Source organism: Nylanderia fulva, unplaced genomic scaffold (genome assembly GCF_048542155.1).
Source record: "Nylanderia fulva isolate GAGA-0341 unplaced genomic scaffold, ASM4854215v1 Scaffold32, whole genome shotgun sequence".
Lineage (NCBI taxonomy): Eukaryota > Metazoa > Arthropoda > Insecta > Hymenoptera > Formicidae > Nylanderia > Nylanderia fulva.
The window spans coordinates 1,516,920-1,532,037 of NW_028190390.1; the positions used below are offsets into that span (position 1 = coordinate 1,516,920).

Below are 15,118 nucleotides of genomic sequence, written 5' to 3' on the forward strand. Positions count from 1 at the left end.
ATGCTTTTTTTGGTAAAAATTTAATTGTAGATTTAACATATTAAAATATTTGATATATATATATATATATATATATATATATATAAATAGGTAGACACAATGGAAAAAAAATATATATGAATCATTTCTATAAGATGTCATTTTCAAACGTCAAAATGTCAAAAAAAAATTTTTTTTAATATTATAAGGCTCCTAGATCCTCGAATCACTAATCATGTTGAAATTGTGACGTCAGAGGCGAGAAAACATATATGAAAAATTCTTGCGTGCATTTTCTCGCCTCTGACGTCATTAACGCATGATCGCGACGAGTATACTTAATAATTAATCAAATCAAATATATGCATAGAAAATTATACCAACGACAGTATTATTTTTAATATAATATATTATTTTATTTTTATTACGATATGCAAAAAATACCCAATAAGTAGCAAGCATATGTCGAATGACGTTATTAAACGTCAAAATCACGTCATTCTGACGTTTAATGACGTCAGTTATTTGCTACTTGGAGATATATACGAGGTGTGTTCAAAAAGTATCGCGAATTTTAAATTTCCGCGGGTCACGTATATTCGATTTTCGATTTTTTTGTGGCGTTATGTTGGTACTCATGTTTTTCATTTATGCCGACAAGTACGGCCATTTTGAATGTTCAGTTAATTTTTGACAGCTGCTTTGCTTGCACGTGTTTTAGCTCGTCTTAGATTTTTGCCTATTCCAAAAAATGGATCAAAGAATCTGTATCAAATTTTGTGTGAAAAACAAAATTAAGTGCGCGGACGCATTCCGAATGTTGACTGTGGCATATGGTGAAGCTACCTTGGACCGAAGCAACGTTTATCGGTGGTACAAAATGTTTTCCGAGGGCCGAGAAGATGTGAACGACGAAGAGCGTGCCGGACGTCCGAGCACGTCAACAACAGACGAAAACATTGATGAAGTGAAAAAAATAGTATTGGTCAATCGTCGAATCACCGTTAGAGAAGTTGCTGAGGACCTAAACATATCGATTGGCTCGTGCCATTCGATTTTTACCTATGATTTGGGCATGACACGGGTCGCCGCGAAATTCGTACCAAAATTGCTCAATTTCGACCAAAAACAGCATCGCATTAACATTGCTCAGGAGATGTTGGACTCTGTCCGCGACTACCCAAATTTGCTCCAGAGGGTCATAACTGGTGACGAATTATGGGTTTATGGTTATGACGTGGAAACCAAAGCTCAATCATCCCAATAGAAGCTGCCGCACGAGCCAAGACCGAAAAAAGCGCGCCAAGTTCGGTCAAATGTGAAGGTTTTGCTTACAGTTTTTTTCGATTGCAGGGGCGTGGTGCATCATGAGTTCTTGCCACAGGGTAGAACGGTCAATAAGGAATATTACCTGCAAGTTATGTGCAAATTGCGCGAAGCAATCCGCCAGAAACGCCCGGATTTGTGGAAGAACAAAAATTGGCTTTTGCACCATGATAACGCCCCTGCTCACACATCGTTGCTTGTGCGCGAATTTTTGGCCAAAAACAACACACTAATAATGCCGCGTATTCCCCAGATCTGGCCCCCTGTGACTTTTTCTTGTTCCCGAAACTGAAGAGGCCCATGAAAGGACGACGCTACGCTACGATTGAGGAGATAAAGACGGCATCGAAGGAGGAGCTGAACAAGATCACAAAAAATGATTTTTTGAAGTGCTTCGAGGATTGGAAAAAACGTTGGCACAAGTGTATAATATCTGGTGGGGATTACTTTGAAGGGGACAAAATAGATATTCATGAATAAATAAATAATTTTTGAAAAAACACAAAATTCGCGATACTTTTTGAACACACCTCGTATATATATATATATATATATATATATATATATATATATAATATATATATATATATGATATCGATGATACTATATTATAAACAAACAATATATATGCAACATACCTGGCAATGATTGTGCAACAACCTTTTTCCGATACTTTTTGATTAGGAAGATATATCTATTGAAATGTCAGAGAGGATTTTTCGATTCTAAACACACGAAAAGCAGATTTAATTGTACACGTTTTAATCACAGACGAACTGATATATACTGTATGAAAAACACTCGTGATAAGTTTTTGTTTGAGATTCACTTTTTGACACTGCAATAATACGTGAAAGATACACAATATGTAATAAAGACTTGTAGCGTTATCGAATAAAGCAGTTGGATCGATTCGAGATCGATGAATGACGTGTTTGACCAATCACAGCCGTTTATTCTTAGAGAAGCGGTTGTGATTGGTCAGTGACGTCATTGATCGATTTCGGATCGAATTAATCTCAAATCCGCTTTATTTAAAGACAAAATATTATTGGTTATATATGGATATATTTGTCTCTAAGAGAGAGAAAATTGCAAATCATTTTCATTTATTCCCTTTAGTAAAAAAGCCAAAATAATCGAAGCAATGAATTTTTCATAATTAATAAATTGTTTAACATAGAATAATTTTGAAATACATGCATCAAATTCTACGCGCAGTAGAAAATAAAATTCAATTAATTTTATTATTTAATTTATATTATTATTTATGAATTTTAACTCTTCAAAAAACCTATATATATTATTATTTAAAACAGCGCTGTATTGTAGGAAAAAAAATGTATATTTATATACATCAAGGACAAATTTATATACATCAAAAATTCATTACTGTTAAACTTTATTATTGAAAAAAAATTAATAGTGAGGGATCAATGCGTCTTATAAATGCTATAATTCGCGCACTTTACATTAATAACGTTTGCAATAATTATAATAATACAGTAATGTAATAATTATAATATTAGTACCTTGTTAAAATGCGTATGATATTAAATAGTGTATGATATTTAATTAATTAATTAGTATCATATTTAATTACATTTAATATTAAATTACTTTATTTAAATTAGAGCGCATTGTATAAGCTATTTTGTATTATAATAGTTATAAATAAATTATAAGAAGCGGTTGCTACACATGCACAGTGTAATATATTTAAAAAAATAAGAGAGAGTATAAAAATATTAAGTATTAATTATTAAGTAGTAAATATATAAAATTGAACACACCAAATGTGATAAGGAAGAGTATTCTATGTTAATACTATTTTTATATCAATGTTAATAGTATTGGAATGTTAATACTGTCATGTTATTATGTCAATTAAGCAATTCTGTTTATTCCTGCGGCATTTTACGATATATTACGTAAATATGTTTAAATATTGTCGTAATCAGCGTTTCCTGCTTTTGAAGCTTCTATAAATTTGGCAAACTTTTCATACGAGCATTTGTGTTCCTCGACAAACCACTGATTTTTCATTTCATCTAACCAATCCATCTGAAATCAGTGATAGATAATTAATTTTCTTAAATAAAAAGTTCATTAATGTAATTTTGTGTTAGAGGTATATGTTAAATTGTAATTCATATATATATATATAATATAGATACATAGATATATATATATATAACACTATATATATATATGTATATATACTAGTGTTTAAGATTTAATGTAAAAAAAACGAATTTTTAATTAATAAATTTATTATTTAGACAATTACTTATTAAATTATACAAATTATTAGTAGTTTCATAAAAATTATTTAATAACATTATAACAATTAATTTTCATATAAAATAATCTATATAAATTTTTTAAATAAATTAATATATTTAAAAAAGAACATATGAATAATATATAATATAAATATATTATATGTAAAAATATTTTTGAAAAAATTGATATATTTTGATATAAAATTTTCATAAAAATATAAAAATTACATATAATATTAGATGACGTGAAAAAAATAAATCTTGAGAAAATTGTTGCCTGTGCTATGAGTAAGTCTTCAAAATCAAACTGTAGTAAATGTTAATCAAACTAATAAATATAAATAATTATTAAATATTGTATACTTACAAGATTAGGAAATCTCTCCTTGTCAAGACTTGCACGCTGTTTGTAAAGTATAGTCAGAGCCTTTGCACGTTCAAACCAGGGCCACATTAAAATATCCAACATACCAGGATTATTTCCTAAAAGTATTTTATAAAATAAAAAAATTAAAAATGTAAAAATAAATAATTTATAAGACATAAATTTACTGGTTGCTTAGAGTTAAACAAGTAATAAAGAAAATATGATTAAATAAAAGAGATGATCAAAAAAAAAAAAATAAAAAGACAAACCTCCAAAAAATGGTGTTTTACGTATACCAAGCTCTTCTTCAAATTCTTGTAAATTGTCCATCGTCTCAATTAGAATCACTTCAAATGGTCTCTTATCCTTGTCGTGTATGCAATTCGAAAAAATATCTATAATCTAGGTAAAACAACACTAATTATAAAAAGGTTTTACTTATTCTTAAAAAAAAATTAATGTCGTTATTAAAATACCTTAGAAAAATTATCTAATAACTCTAAATCATGACTTTTTGATTCATCGTTGTATAAAGGAGGCACAGGATATTTTTGATTCAAGTAGTTTGCTATTTCAACAGAGTCTGTTACTACTGTTCTATCTGCATCTATAAAAGCCGGTACTTTGCCCTCTGGGTGAATCTATAAAACGAAATTATCTTTGTACACATAATAAAAAAAAGACAAACTACATTTACCAGTTAAAAATGACTTGATTCATACCTGGAAGTACCAGTCCGGCTTATTCTGCAAGTTGATATTGACAATGTCATGAGGAATCTGTTTTAGAGTAAGTATGAGTCGTATTCTGTGAGCAAAAGGACAATATTTCATACTGTACAAACGTGCTTGATCCTTTACTTCCTCTGGCTTTTTGGAGCCTGAAACAAAAATTAGGAGAGAATTCAATATACGTAATATTCTTTGTTATATGATTTCTCTTCTTCTTCTTCTTCTTCTCTTTTCCTTTCTTCATTAATAAATAACTCGAAGTTTTATAACTTGTTAGTGACTATATGGACAAGAAAACTATTCCACCAAATCCATACAATTTTAATCTCTTTTTATTCCTCAGAGATAGCGAGTTTGTCCTCGTGCAAGATATAATTTTGTTTTCTAACGAAATTTGTGGAAGCTAAATTGCAATGGATATAGAAGCATATGAAGAAGTCCTTAATAAAATTTGCAGAGAGAGAGAGAGAAAGAGAGAGAGAGAGAAAGAGAGAGAGAGAGAGAGAATAGACTGCAAATCTCATAAAGTGTCCTGTTTCCTATTTAAAAAAAAAAATTATGTAAGATATTTTATGATCCTCCATAAGATATTTAAATAAGAGAAAAGTCAGCTGAAGAACTGGAGATTTTTTTGTTTCATCCACCACTGCAGATGTAAACTTTGTATCAAGAAATATGAATGTATTTTGATCGAAATAAAATAAAGGAAGAGCTTTAAATATCACAATCCTTTTTTATTTTGTATATTTAGAAGATGAGATAAATATATATTTTAGGAGAAAAGAGAGAGAGAGCCTATTTGAATTCATAAAAATATTGAGAATTATCCACAGATCAAGATCCACAGATAAATACATATAATATTGATTACTGAATTTATTATACATCTCTAATAAGAATATCTGAGATATCATGATGATTTAAAGAACAAGAAATGAGAAATATCGATTGGAATTTTTCTGAGATATTTTGTGATCAAATATCAGAAAAGAATACCAAGGTTCAAGAAATTCATCCTGATCCTAATATATTATATAATAAAAATGTTAAATAGTGATAAGATGAATCTGGCAGCAAAGAGATAATCTCGCAATCTATCTAATCACAATCCTAGGAGAAGACTTGCTCTTGGCTGACCTAATAACAGATTTCATTTCTTTCCAAATAAAATAATTTTTAAAGTTTTCACATATATATATGCTTTGAAAAATTTATATAATATTGGAAAGGGTATAGAGTCCATATTTTTGATATTTGCTGAAATTTCATGATTTGATCAAAGACGGATCAAATATCTGCAGTATCTGTTTTCCAAATATATGAAACAGGGTTACTCTAAGTATGAGAGAACTGCAGAAAAATTTCAAACCTTGTTGTTTCTTTTTGGCCTTTCTAAAAGTACGCTTTGCAGCAGCTTCTGCGCTCTTCAATTCCAAGTAATTGTCATAAGTTAATTTTTTTTTTAAAGTTACGTTGTGCTTTTCTTTTCTCATCTGCTACCTCCTCACACTCCTCATTCCACCAAGAAGCTAAAAAAAAGTGTGAGGATATCTTATTAATTTTTCTCAGTGCATTGAATACGAATTCAAAGAATTATTTTCCTTAATGTAACTAATGCAACTTTTTAATGTAAACATATCTCTCAACATCACACTCGTGTCTTTTCTCAACAAGAATTGAGATGATTGACAAATTTGAGTGTAATGTCAATATAAACTGTTTTGCATGTTTAATTCTTAAGTTTTCATTCCATGAGAAAAGAATTGTCAAATCTTTGGATTAAACAATTGACATTGAAAAGTGATTGCTGTGAAGCGAATCTGATAAAACACACTTCAATCACAACCATGACAAAGATATAAATGCTAAATCTATAATAAAGAGGGTTGTTGCAGACCTGGATGAGTGTTGAAAGCTGGAAAGCCCTATCAAAAATGTGACACATATTTGACAGGTGCTGTCAATTTTGTAAATAACATATTCTACGTTAAAGGAGATATTCTATCTCGATTGTCAAAAAGATAGACTTACCATTTGCCAAATGCGAGGAATTGGAAGAACTCATTTAAATAATTTTTTGATTGATTGATTTTAGGTCTCTCTCGTAATATATTGAGCTCGCCGAATTTTGGAATTCGACGAAAATTTTCACTTACGATTTGGGCGCCATCTCTCTATATAGGCACATATGACACATGCAAAGCTTTTTTTTTAATTTTAAAATAAATGATTATTTTTTTATAATCATACAGCTCTCTCTCTCTCTCTCTCTCTCTCTCTATATATATATATATATATATATATATATATATATAAATAATTGATATATATTTAAAGAGATAAACTCTGAAAAATAAATGATAGGAAAAACGAAGTTTAGCTAAAAAGAATCTATAAATAAATGAAAATTACATTGTTGAAAGAAAAGAAAAAATAGAAAAATAGTTAATAGTCAAGCACACATTTTATTTTTTTGCGTACACAATCGATTATATATCAAGATTTCATAAAATAATATACATTTCTTATACTTATTTTATATTTCGCATTAATATAATTCTACTTTGGAATGACCGGATTGATATATTCAATCTGGAAAATCAATTAAACACGTCACGACGTTATTCCCGTTGTTGTGGGAACAATTGTGTCTCAAGATGTATGAATTTTCTCTATATTTATGTGAGTAATGAAACGCAGCCTCATCTGCAATGCAGGCCTAAGTCTTCGTATTATACATTCCACTTCGTTCTTCATCATATCACCAACAAACATGTACTTGATGTGATATCTATAGTAATCATTAAGGAAGATACATGAATGAAAAAGATATATATTAATTTGATCTTTAAAAAAATATTTGAACTGATAATAAAAATATTAGAAAACAAGGTTTGATATCTTCCAAGTGTAATTTTATAATTATTTTTAATTTAATTTAACTTTAATTTTATATACAATGCTGTTAAGCACACACTATTTTACAGGTATCTTTTAGAATCTTTTAATTAAATCAGATGAAAAATAAATAATAAAGATATTTGACCAAACTTGTTAAATGTTTAAATTTCAAAATTAATATTTCGGACTAAAAAGAGTTAGAATGATACAATACGCCATATATAGTAAATTTTAATTTAAAAAATTAAAAATAATCTAAAAAATTTCAATTGGAAGATATGCTGATGTAGTTTCCTAATATATATTAAACACAAAGTTGAATTTAAAATTAAAAAAAAAAATATATATATAGTATCCTAATATTTCCTAATGTTTATATACATGTATATATATGTAAAGGATACAATAAATCACAAATTGGATCCATATAATTCAAATGTTTTTGAGTATGGTCGACTCGTTCCAACATCTCGTACAGAGAAACGGTGAGTTCAACTACACAATGTGGCCGTTCGGCATTAAATCTTGCTAATGTAGGTCCAATCAAATGGCAAGCATAAATTAATTGTTCTTCGCTAGTCACAACTGGCTGCAGTTTCTCTTTGATAAATCTGTAAAAAAGAAAATATTTTTTTATTTAGGCATAATATAATAAGCATACGCGAATATAATGAATGTAAATAATGCTGTAATAGAATTTCCATTTCTAAAAATTAAATAATAAATGAAAAATTATATAAAAGTCAATAAAAATAATTAAATTAATAATGAAATAAAAATAATTAAAATATAAATAATATTAAAAATAATTGAAATATATATATAAAACAATAAAAGTATGAAACTTGTTCATTATGTATATGAAATTAGTACTTACTGAGGCATCGTGGTGATCTGTCCTACGCCTGCATGATGCCATACTGAATGTGCCAATGCGAGCATGTAACTGTATTTATTTTCTAGTAAGCTGTTATGTGTAGTGTTGAAATTGAACATTTGAAATGGCGTCAGGTTGTTGTATTGCCAATTAACCAAACCGGGACTGCTGATAGTCTCCACTAAACGATCATGCAATGCTGACCAATAACATTCTGGCAGTGCTGCTAACAGCAAACCGATGCAATTTATCCACAAATGTATCTCATCTGATGGCACAACGGTATATCTATGTATAGAATAAAAATATAATAGATAAAATTATGAAATATATTCTGTAATTTGTAATTTCATTGAGATACAGTAATATTATTGTAAGAAATAGTACCCTTTAGCGACAACGTCCAGTAAAGAATTAGCTACTAAATTTGCAGCAACCGGAAGAGCCATCAATTCTACACAGGTCACATATAATGCGTGTGCAGCTGGATTTGGAAATTCGTTGAATCTCCAATCAGTAGCAGGAAAATGAGCCGTGCCAGACATTGCTACAACATATATAATCCTCCATTAAAATAAGTTTTTTTTTTATATCTATCCATTTAATTTCATCTGTATTAAAGAAAAAAGAACTCCACACCAAATTTCAGGATTTTATATAGGATCAAAAATTTTGTACTAATCATATAAAATTGAATCTTGGTAAGATCAGCTGGTTTATCCCATATATTGTAGCTTATAATCTGCCGAACAAAAAAATGTAATAGATTCAAAGCTAAATAATAGACTAAGTTACTGGTTTAGCCAGTTAAACATAAAAAACTCGGGCTCTGTGAGTTGCCTGGCTGTAACTCAATAACTATCCAATATTTAGCTTTGAAGCTACTACATCTTTTATTCAGCAAGTCATCAGCTACAGCATATGAATAAAAAAGCAGCCAAAAATTAAAATCCTATGTATTTGGTGTGAAGTCCTTTCATAAAGAAAATTCATGTTATTAATACTTTTGATTCATTTTAATCTTAAAAAAAAAAAAATACAAATTTCAAAACTGTAAATACAAGGAGCTTCTTACTTTCTAGTTTAATAATCAATAATAAAATAAAATAAAATAAAAATTAAATTATTTGTTTTATCTGCTTTACTTTCCACAATCCTTTGTACAAGGCGAATGTAATAATCTAATTCTGGTATCCATTGCACCGCGTCGTCGTATGCGCGCGTCATATATTTCTGATAAGCCTCGGAAAGGGCCCATCCGGGTGCTCTGATCTCGCGCAACGATCCTAAAACGGCGGACACCAATCGACGTTTCAGCAACGGTCGATCCCGCAATTTTCTCTCGTAATAATGCAATGTGTTGTAAAGATACGTTACCGGCCGATCTGAAAATTATTAATAAAAATTAAAATAAATTAATTGTTAATATATAATATAATTTAGTAATATATATTTTTAATATATAATATATAATATAATTTACAATTAGAGTAGTAGAAGCAAGAAAAAGAACATTTGTTCAAAGATGACGTTTTAGCTTAAATGACGCACCATGAAATTTGTACAGACAGCCCAAATGTTCCAGCAGAATCTCCAAACTCTTGATAACAGGTGGTATCTCTAGATAACGATGCACTACTATATCGAAAACTGGTAAGAAACGGAGACACACATTTCCAAAGTACACGGGTAGACTTTGGTATTGATTAGGCCCGCCACTGGTTTGCTCCATGATACCTTCAGGCGCGAACTTCTCCGGGAATTTTTTGTGAAAGGCGAGATGCTTCTCGTGCCAATTGGATTGTTTCCAATGCTCCGGCGAATTCTCCTTGACGAACTCCTGCAGTCGGTTTCTAAACTCGGCCGCCTTCAATAGCAACAATTGTATGATGAAGAAACACACTTGCGCCTCATTGCCTTCCTGGGTTCGTAGCGCCAGACAGAGTATCAGCCTGTCGATGGTGACTATGTTGTATTTCCAGATCATGTCGTTGATGCTGTCGACGCACTTGTTGACGTGCTGACCTGCGACGCTGTTCGCGAACTCAAACACCAAGTAATCACAAAACTTTCTGAGGTGGGCCGACAGAGCTCTGGCGCCAATTCGCTCGAGGATCTTGTATGCGATGGGACTGATGCAGTCGGTCTTTAGGATCATCTTCCACAGGACGCAGAGAAACAACGGCGGCGTCCCGGGCACGGAAAAGTGCGCGATGATGTCGTTCTCGTTGCTCATGGACGACCAGTTTCTGTACTCTTCCTCGACCGCCTTGTTGATCTGCTGCTTGTTCTCCTTCGCTATGCTGTTCTGCTGGAAGAACTCGCTCAGCACAGGCGGGAAGCACTGCAGGGTGTGATTCGCCCAGGAATGCGGCGTGTTTTGCATGATGGTGTTCAACAGCTCCTTGCACCAGGTGCCGCTGAGACTGTCCACGCCTGTGCCGGTCACGTGCATGGAACGCGCCAGGGTCAACACCAACGCCCGATTGAGTTCCTCCGATTCCGCGGACACGAGCGTCTTCGGCTCCGACAAAAATCTAGATAGTTGCGGCTGAACTTCCGCCGAACCTAGACCGGTTATGAGTCGCAAAGCCGTGCTTTCGACACACAAATGAAGTTGCGTTTGGTTGGTCTGCGGTACCGCCGCCAGACTGTGAAGGTGCGACAACAATTGGACCCTGTAATGCGGCTGGATGTGATGCATTCTGTAGCTGAACATCTCCAGCAAGGTGTACAGCGTACCCCAGGATTGCGATTTGAAGACCGTGGGCAGTAACTGACTGATGAATCCCTTGATACCGAGACTTTCGATCTCTGTGTAAACCAGTAGTCTGCTGTAGGTCTCGACCAGGGCCGGGGCCAACGCCATGTTGCTCTTGGATTGTGCCAGCTTGATCACGTGGGTGACGATACTGTGAATCAGACTCATCTTGGAGTGCACCGTCAGCGAGTCCAGGATAGACATCGAGAGCGGCGTTGTAGGTCCATTTGCCAGCGCCGCGTTGTTCTGCAAGGTCTGCATAGGCTGCTGCTGCTGATTCTTCTGCGTACCGAGAATGGTATCCACCAGCGCCGCCATCGGTCTGCTGAAGTATTCTTGATTCGTCGAATAAGCGTTGCACAAGAGCGCAATGCGATAGTCCGAGCCCATGCAAAGAGACGTGTTCGGCATAACTAGATGCTGCAAGAACTCGTGATGGACCTTCAACGTGTGCGGTATAGGTCTGTGAATGTTGGAGACCGGTTCAGGACTGAGCCTTCTTCAGCAGGTGTATCCATATGCACGTGATGGCCATCTGGTGGGTGCACAGTGCCTGGGTATAATCCGGGACGGGTAAGGATTCCTTCTCCGGATACAGAAGATCGTACAATTTCAGTACAGGCAAGAAGTTCGACAATGGATTACGTTGGATGCTGCCGGAAATGAATTGCAGGAGGACCCACATAAGATGATCCCTGCCCTTTCTCAAGTCTCGGCCTGCCAATTTATCATGTATCGCCATGACAATGCTCGGGAAGCACGCGAATTGAAAGAGGATGAAGTAGATGAGCTGAGAAGATAAGTGTAACCACACCCAGTGATTAGCGACTGTCCCGTCCGTTCCTTCAGCCGGCAAAGTTTCATTTTCGGCTCGTTCCATCGCGCAAATGACTAGCTCTACCAGTTGTTCCTCCAGGACAATGCATCGTTGCTTATGCTGTCACACGAATAAAAATATATTAAGGCCATTAGATATAATTTTAAGCATGTAACTTGAAAAATTTAGTATGAATTTTTTCGTCTTTTGATTATTTTTGCATATTATCATTCCGACAATCTTACCTGTTTTTGCAAACCAAGCATCGAACAAACCATATCTCTGCTATATGGTTGCTCTAGAACGTATCGAAGCAATTCTGTTTGCGGTTTAAGTAGATCTGGATCATAAGGTAGGTTTCCCTTCAAAGAAAATTTCAACGTAGTAGGATCCAACAACCATGGATTAATCAAATGATCTGCGTATCCTGTATGTTCAACTACTGGTAACATCTTTGAGTGTCCTACTATAGATACCATCTGTGCAGTATTTCGAAAGCTTTCAACAAAATTGGAGAGCAATTTTGCCAGCTTCTAAAACAGACATGTACATATATAAGTAGAACTAAGCTGTGAAAAAGACCATTTTCTTTGCTTTATGAAGTATTTAGTTTCTCATATAACTTTTTTCTATCTCTTTATTCTAATTATTATTATTTATAAAAAGAATAAATCTGTTTATTATCTTATTACAAAGCAATTATTTAATAATTAAATATAAATATTTAATAATGTATATATAATTTCAAATTTCAGTTTATTCTCATTTTATGCTATCTTGTTGGAGTATATATTTCAAGGAATACTTTAATGTACGAGTAATCTTTAACATAAATTGTTATATAATTTAAAAATGCAATATTTATTATTTTAATGTGTATTATTAAATTTATTTTTTGTTACTTACCCAATGAGGCCAGTTTTTGCTATCAGGATAAGCTTTCTGTATCTCGTTGACAATAAAATAACTCGGCAGTAAGCATGCATTTCTATCGAAAATATATTCAATAACATTCTCTAAAGCTTTTAACTGCGGTTGTACTGATGCATCTAATCGAGCTGGTATAGTTTGTGCTTTTTCTTTGCATCCCTGTAAAAACAAGATGTAGAAAAAATGTATTCAGTATTTTATTCAGTTTATAAGAATATCAAGAAATGTTGCGCATGCGCATTATTAAATAATTAATTAAACAATTAATAAACCTACTTTCATGATTTCTCTGACTCCTTTATAGTCAACACCACCAATGATATGTCGAATGAGAACGAAGCATTCAACCCAGAAATTTTCCAACTGATATTGCAGTTTATCACAACTCAAAATACACTCGCACACTAATCTGAAAAAATTCACAAAAGACGATTTAAGAGTGTTGAAAAAAAAAGACAAATAAACACAAAGACAAAAATTTCATTTATCTAAAAATATACCTTGCAGGCAAAAAATTTGATTGCACTAGATTTTGTAACAAAGATAACAATAATTGTAATCGTCTATGGTTAGTCATAGCTGCTGCCATTGAAAGAAACTGACGAACAGCAGCTTCCTGTTGTTCCTTTGTTAATCCAGTCATGACTCCTTTTAATTCGTTCTGCCATGTTGTTATTTTCTCGCTTTCATTGTTAGGATGATGAACGAGGACGCAACTAAATGCTTCCTCTATTGCCTCCACTTTCTAAAACATAAGAGTATATATAAATAGAAATATATAAATAGAGAAAATATATATAAATAGAAATATATATATATATATATATATATATATAATATAAAAAATTATCATGTATTGTAATTAATTTCTTTTTATTATCTCTTGATCTCAAGAACTAAGATTTTATAGCAATATTATAGAAAGAAAATAAACATATGTAAAAGCAAAATATTTTTCAACACTTACCAAAATATCATTCACTATGCTTGCGATCTGAGTTTCAGTGCTCATCTTAACTAAACATGTCTGTAATCACAGAAAATTTAATAAGTAAGTGTAACATATTAAAAAATCAAATAAATATATCAAGTAAAAATCATGAATTCTTTTTTCTTCTAAATATATTGTACTAAGAATAAAATTAATACATCATTAAAAAAATTAAAATATATTTACCAATCACACCATAAGCTAGACCCAAAACTACTCCAACTATGCAAACTATTTTAATCGTTTTTTAAACTAAACTTTTCATATTTTCACCATAGTTTCCTACAAAACATACACCATTGCATCGAAAAGGTTAGTCGTAATCGTTAAGGCTGCATTACACTACAAAATTGTGTAATATTAATCGACCAATCACAATCGAGCATTCTCACAAGGAACTGAGAATATTCGACTGTGATTGGTCGATTTGTTTGCGACCTTTTATAATTAAAATATTCACGTATAATATGGTCTTAAATTAAATAAATAAATGTAATAATTTACATAACAATATATAAATTATTATAATGATGAGGGATTTAAAAAAAATAGATATATGTGTTTAAAAGAATATATAAAATTTATAATTTGGTGATGGAGTAGTGAAATTGATGTCCATGATATTTATGATATGTGATAAATTATATTTATTATAATATTATATAAATTTTAATTATAATTATATATAAATTATTATAATAATTGTTTATTTAATATAAATATATATATATATATATTTTTTAAAAACTATATAAATATTTAAAAATAATATATAACTTATTATTATAACAAATATTATTATAAGTATTACTTTACAAATATAAATATATACATATATATTTTTTTAACAACGCGAATGTGAATACAGCAGGAACTTTCAACAAGAAACCGAAACGTCAAATGTCAGGTGATTGGTTGTCAAATGGAAAACTGTCAGAAACGTCAGAAATTCCCTAGTCGCCAGCCAATCGCGTGGCACTTGTTTTTTTTTCACGTCATTTTCCGAAACACGCACGTCACATTTCCACCAGTCCAACTTCCGGATAAGCGGGCACTTCCGGCGTCGAGAAAAACGTGGCAATTCGGAGGTTGCCAGACCTGGCGAGATCAAGCTGCGCATATACATGTTGAGGAACCCCCTCTTCTTCTCCCA

General features: G+C 32.0%; 2 protein-coding genes and 1 pseudogene across 2 annotated transcripts; 1 reads left to right on the forward strand and 2 right to left on the reverse strand.

Moving 5' to 3' along the window:
* The first annotated feature begins 37 nt into the window (after nucleotides 1–37).
* On the forward strand, nucleotides 38–1,513 carry LOC146722401 (protein GVQW3 pseudogene; annotated as a pseudogene).
* Nucleotides 1,514–3,164: 1,651 nt separating this feature from the next.
* LOC114939392 (pyrimidodiazepine synthase) lies at nucleotides 3,165–6,850 on the reverse strand. Its single transcript, XM_029313686.2, has 6 exons — nucleotides 6,720–6,850; nucleotides 4,680–4,837; nucleotides 4,434–4,598; nucleotides 4,227–4,359; nucleotides 3,958–4,073; nucleotides 3,165–3,369 (listed from the first exon to the last, which is right to left on the reverse strand). Exons 1-6 carry the CDS (start codon nucleotides 6,751–6,753, stop codon nucleotides 3,247–3,249), a joined length of 729 nt encoding a protein of 242 aa, XP_029169519.1. The 5' UTR covers nucleotides 6,754–6,850; the 3' UTR covers nucleotides 3,165–3,246.
* Nucleotides 6,851–7,133: 283 nt separating this feature from the next.
* Nucleotides 7,134–14,294, reverse strand: MED23 (mediator complex subunit 23). The gene is given in 13 exon segments (XM_029313690.2): nucleotides 7,134–7,479; nucleotides 7,994–8,200; nucleotides 8,467–8,754; nucleotides 8,854–9,013; nucleotides 9,612–9,851; nucleotides 10,018–11,713; nucleotides 11,715–12,164; nucleotides 12,290–12,577; nucleotides 12,951–13,133; nucleotides 13,251–13,383; nucleotides 13,475–13,719; nucleotides 13,942–14,001; nucleotides 14,152–14,294. Coding segments are annotated over 12 exon segments (4,074 nt in total). The 5' UTR covers nucleotides 13,987–14,001; nucleotides 14,152–14,294; the 3' UTR covers nucleotides 7,134–7,340.
* Nucleotides 14,295–15,118: the final 824 nt, after the last annotated feature.

What these genes read in the sequence shown, in the direction of transcription:
- LOC114939392 (XM_029313686.2), bottom strand. Translation starts at nt 6,753, where the DNA reads ATGAGTTCTTCCAATTCCTCGCATTTGGCAAATG. An exon ending in TTCCTCGCATTTGGCAAATG is followed by an intron (nt 4,838 to 6,719) that starts GTAAGTCTATCT and finishes TTTTTGTTTCAG; the next exon opens with GCTCCAAAAAGCCAGAGGAA. An exon ending in TAAAACACCATTTTTTGGAG is followed by an intron (nt 4,074 to 4,226) that starts GTTTGTCTTTTT and finishes AAATACTTTTAG; the next exon opens with GAAATAATCCTGGTATGTTG.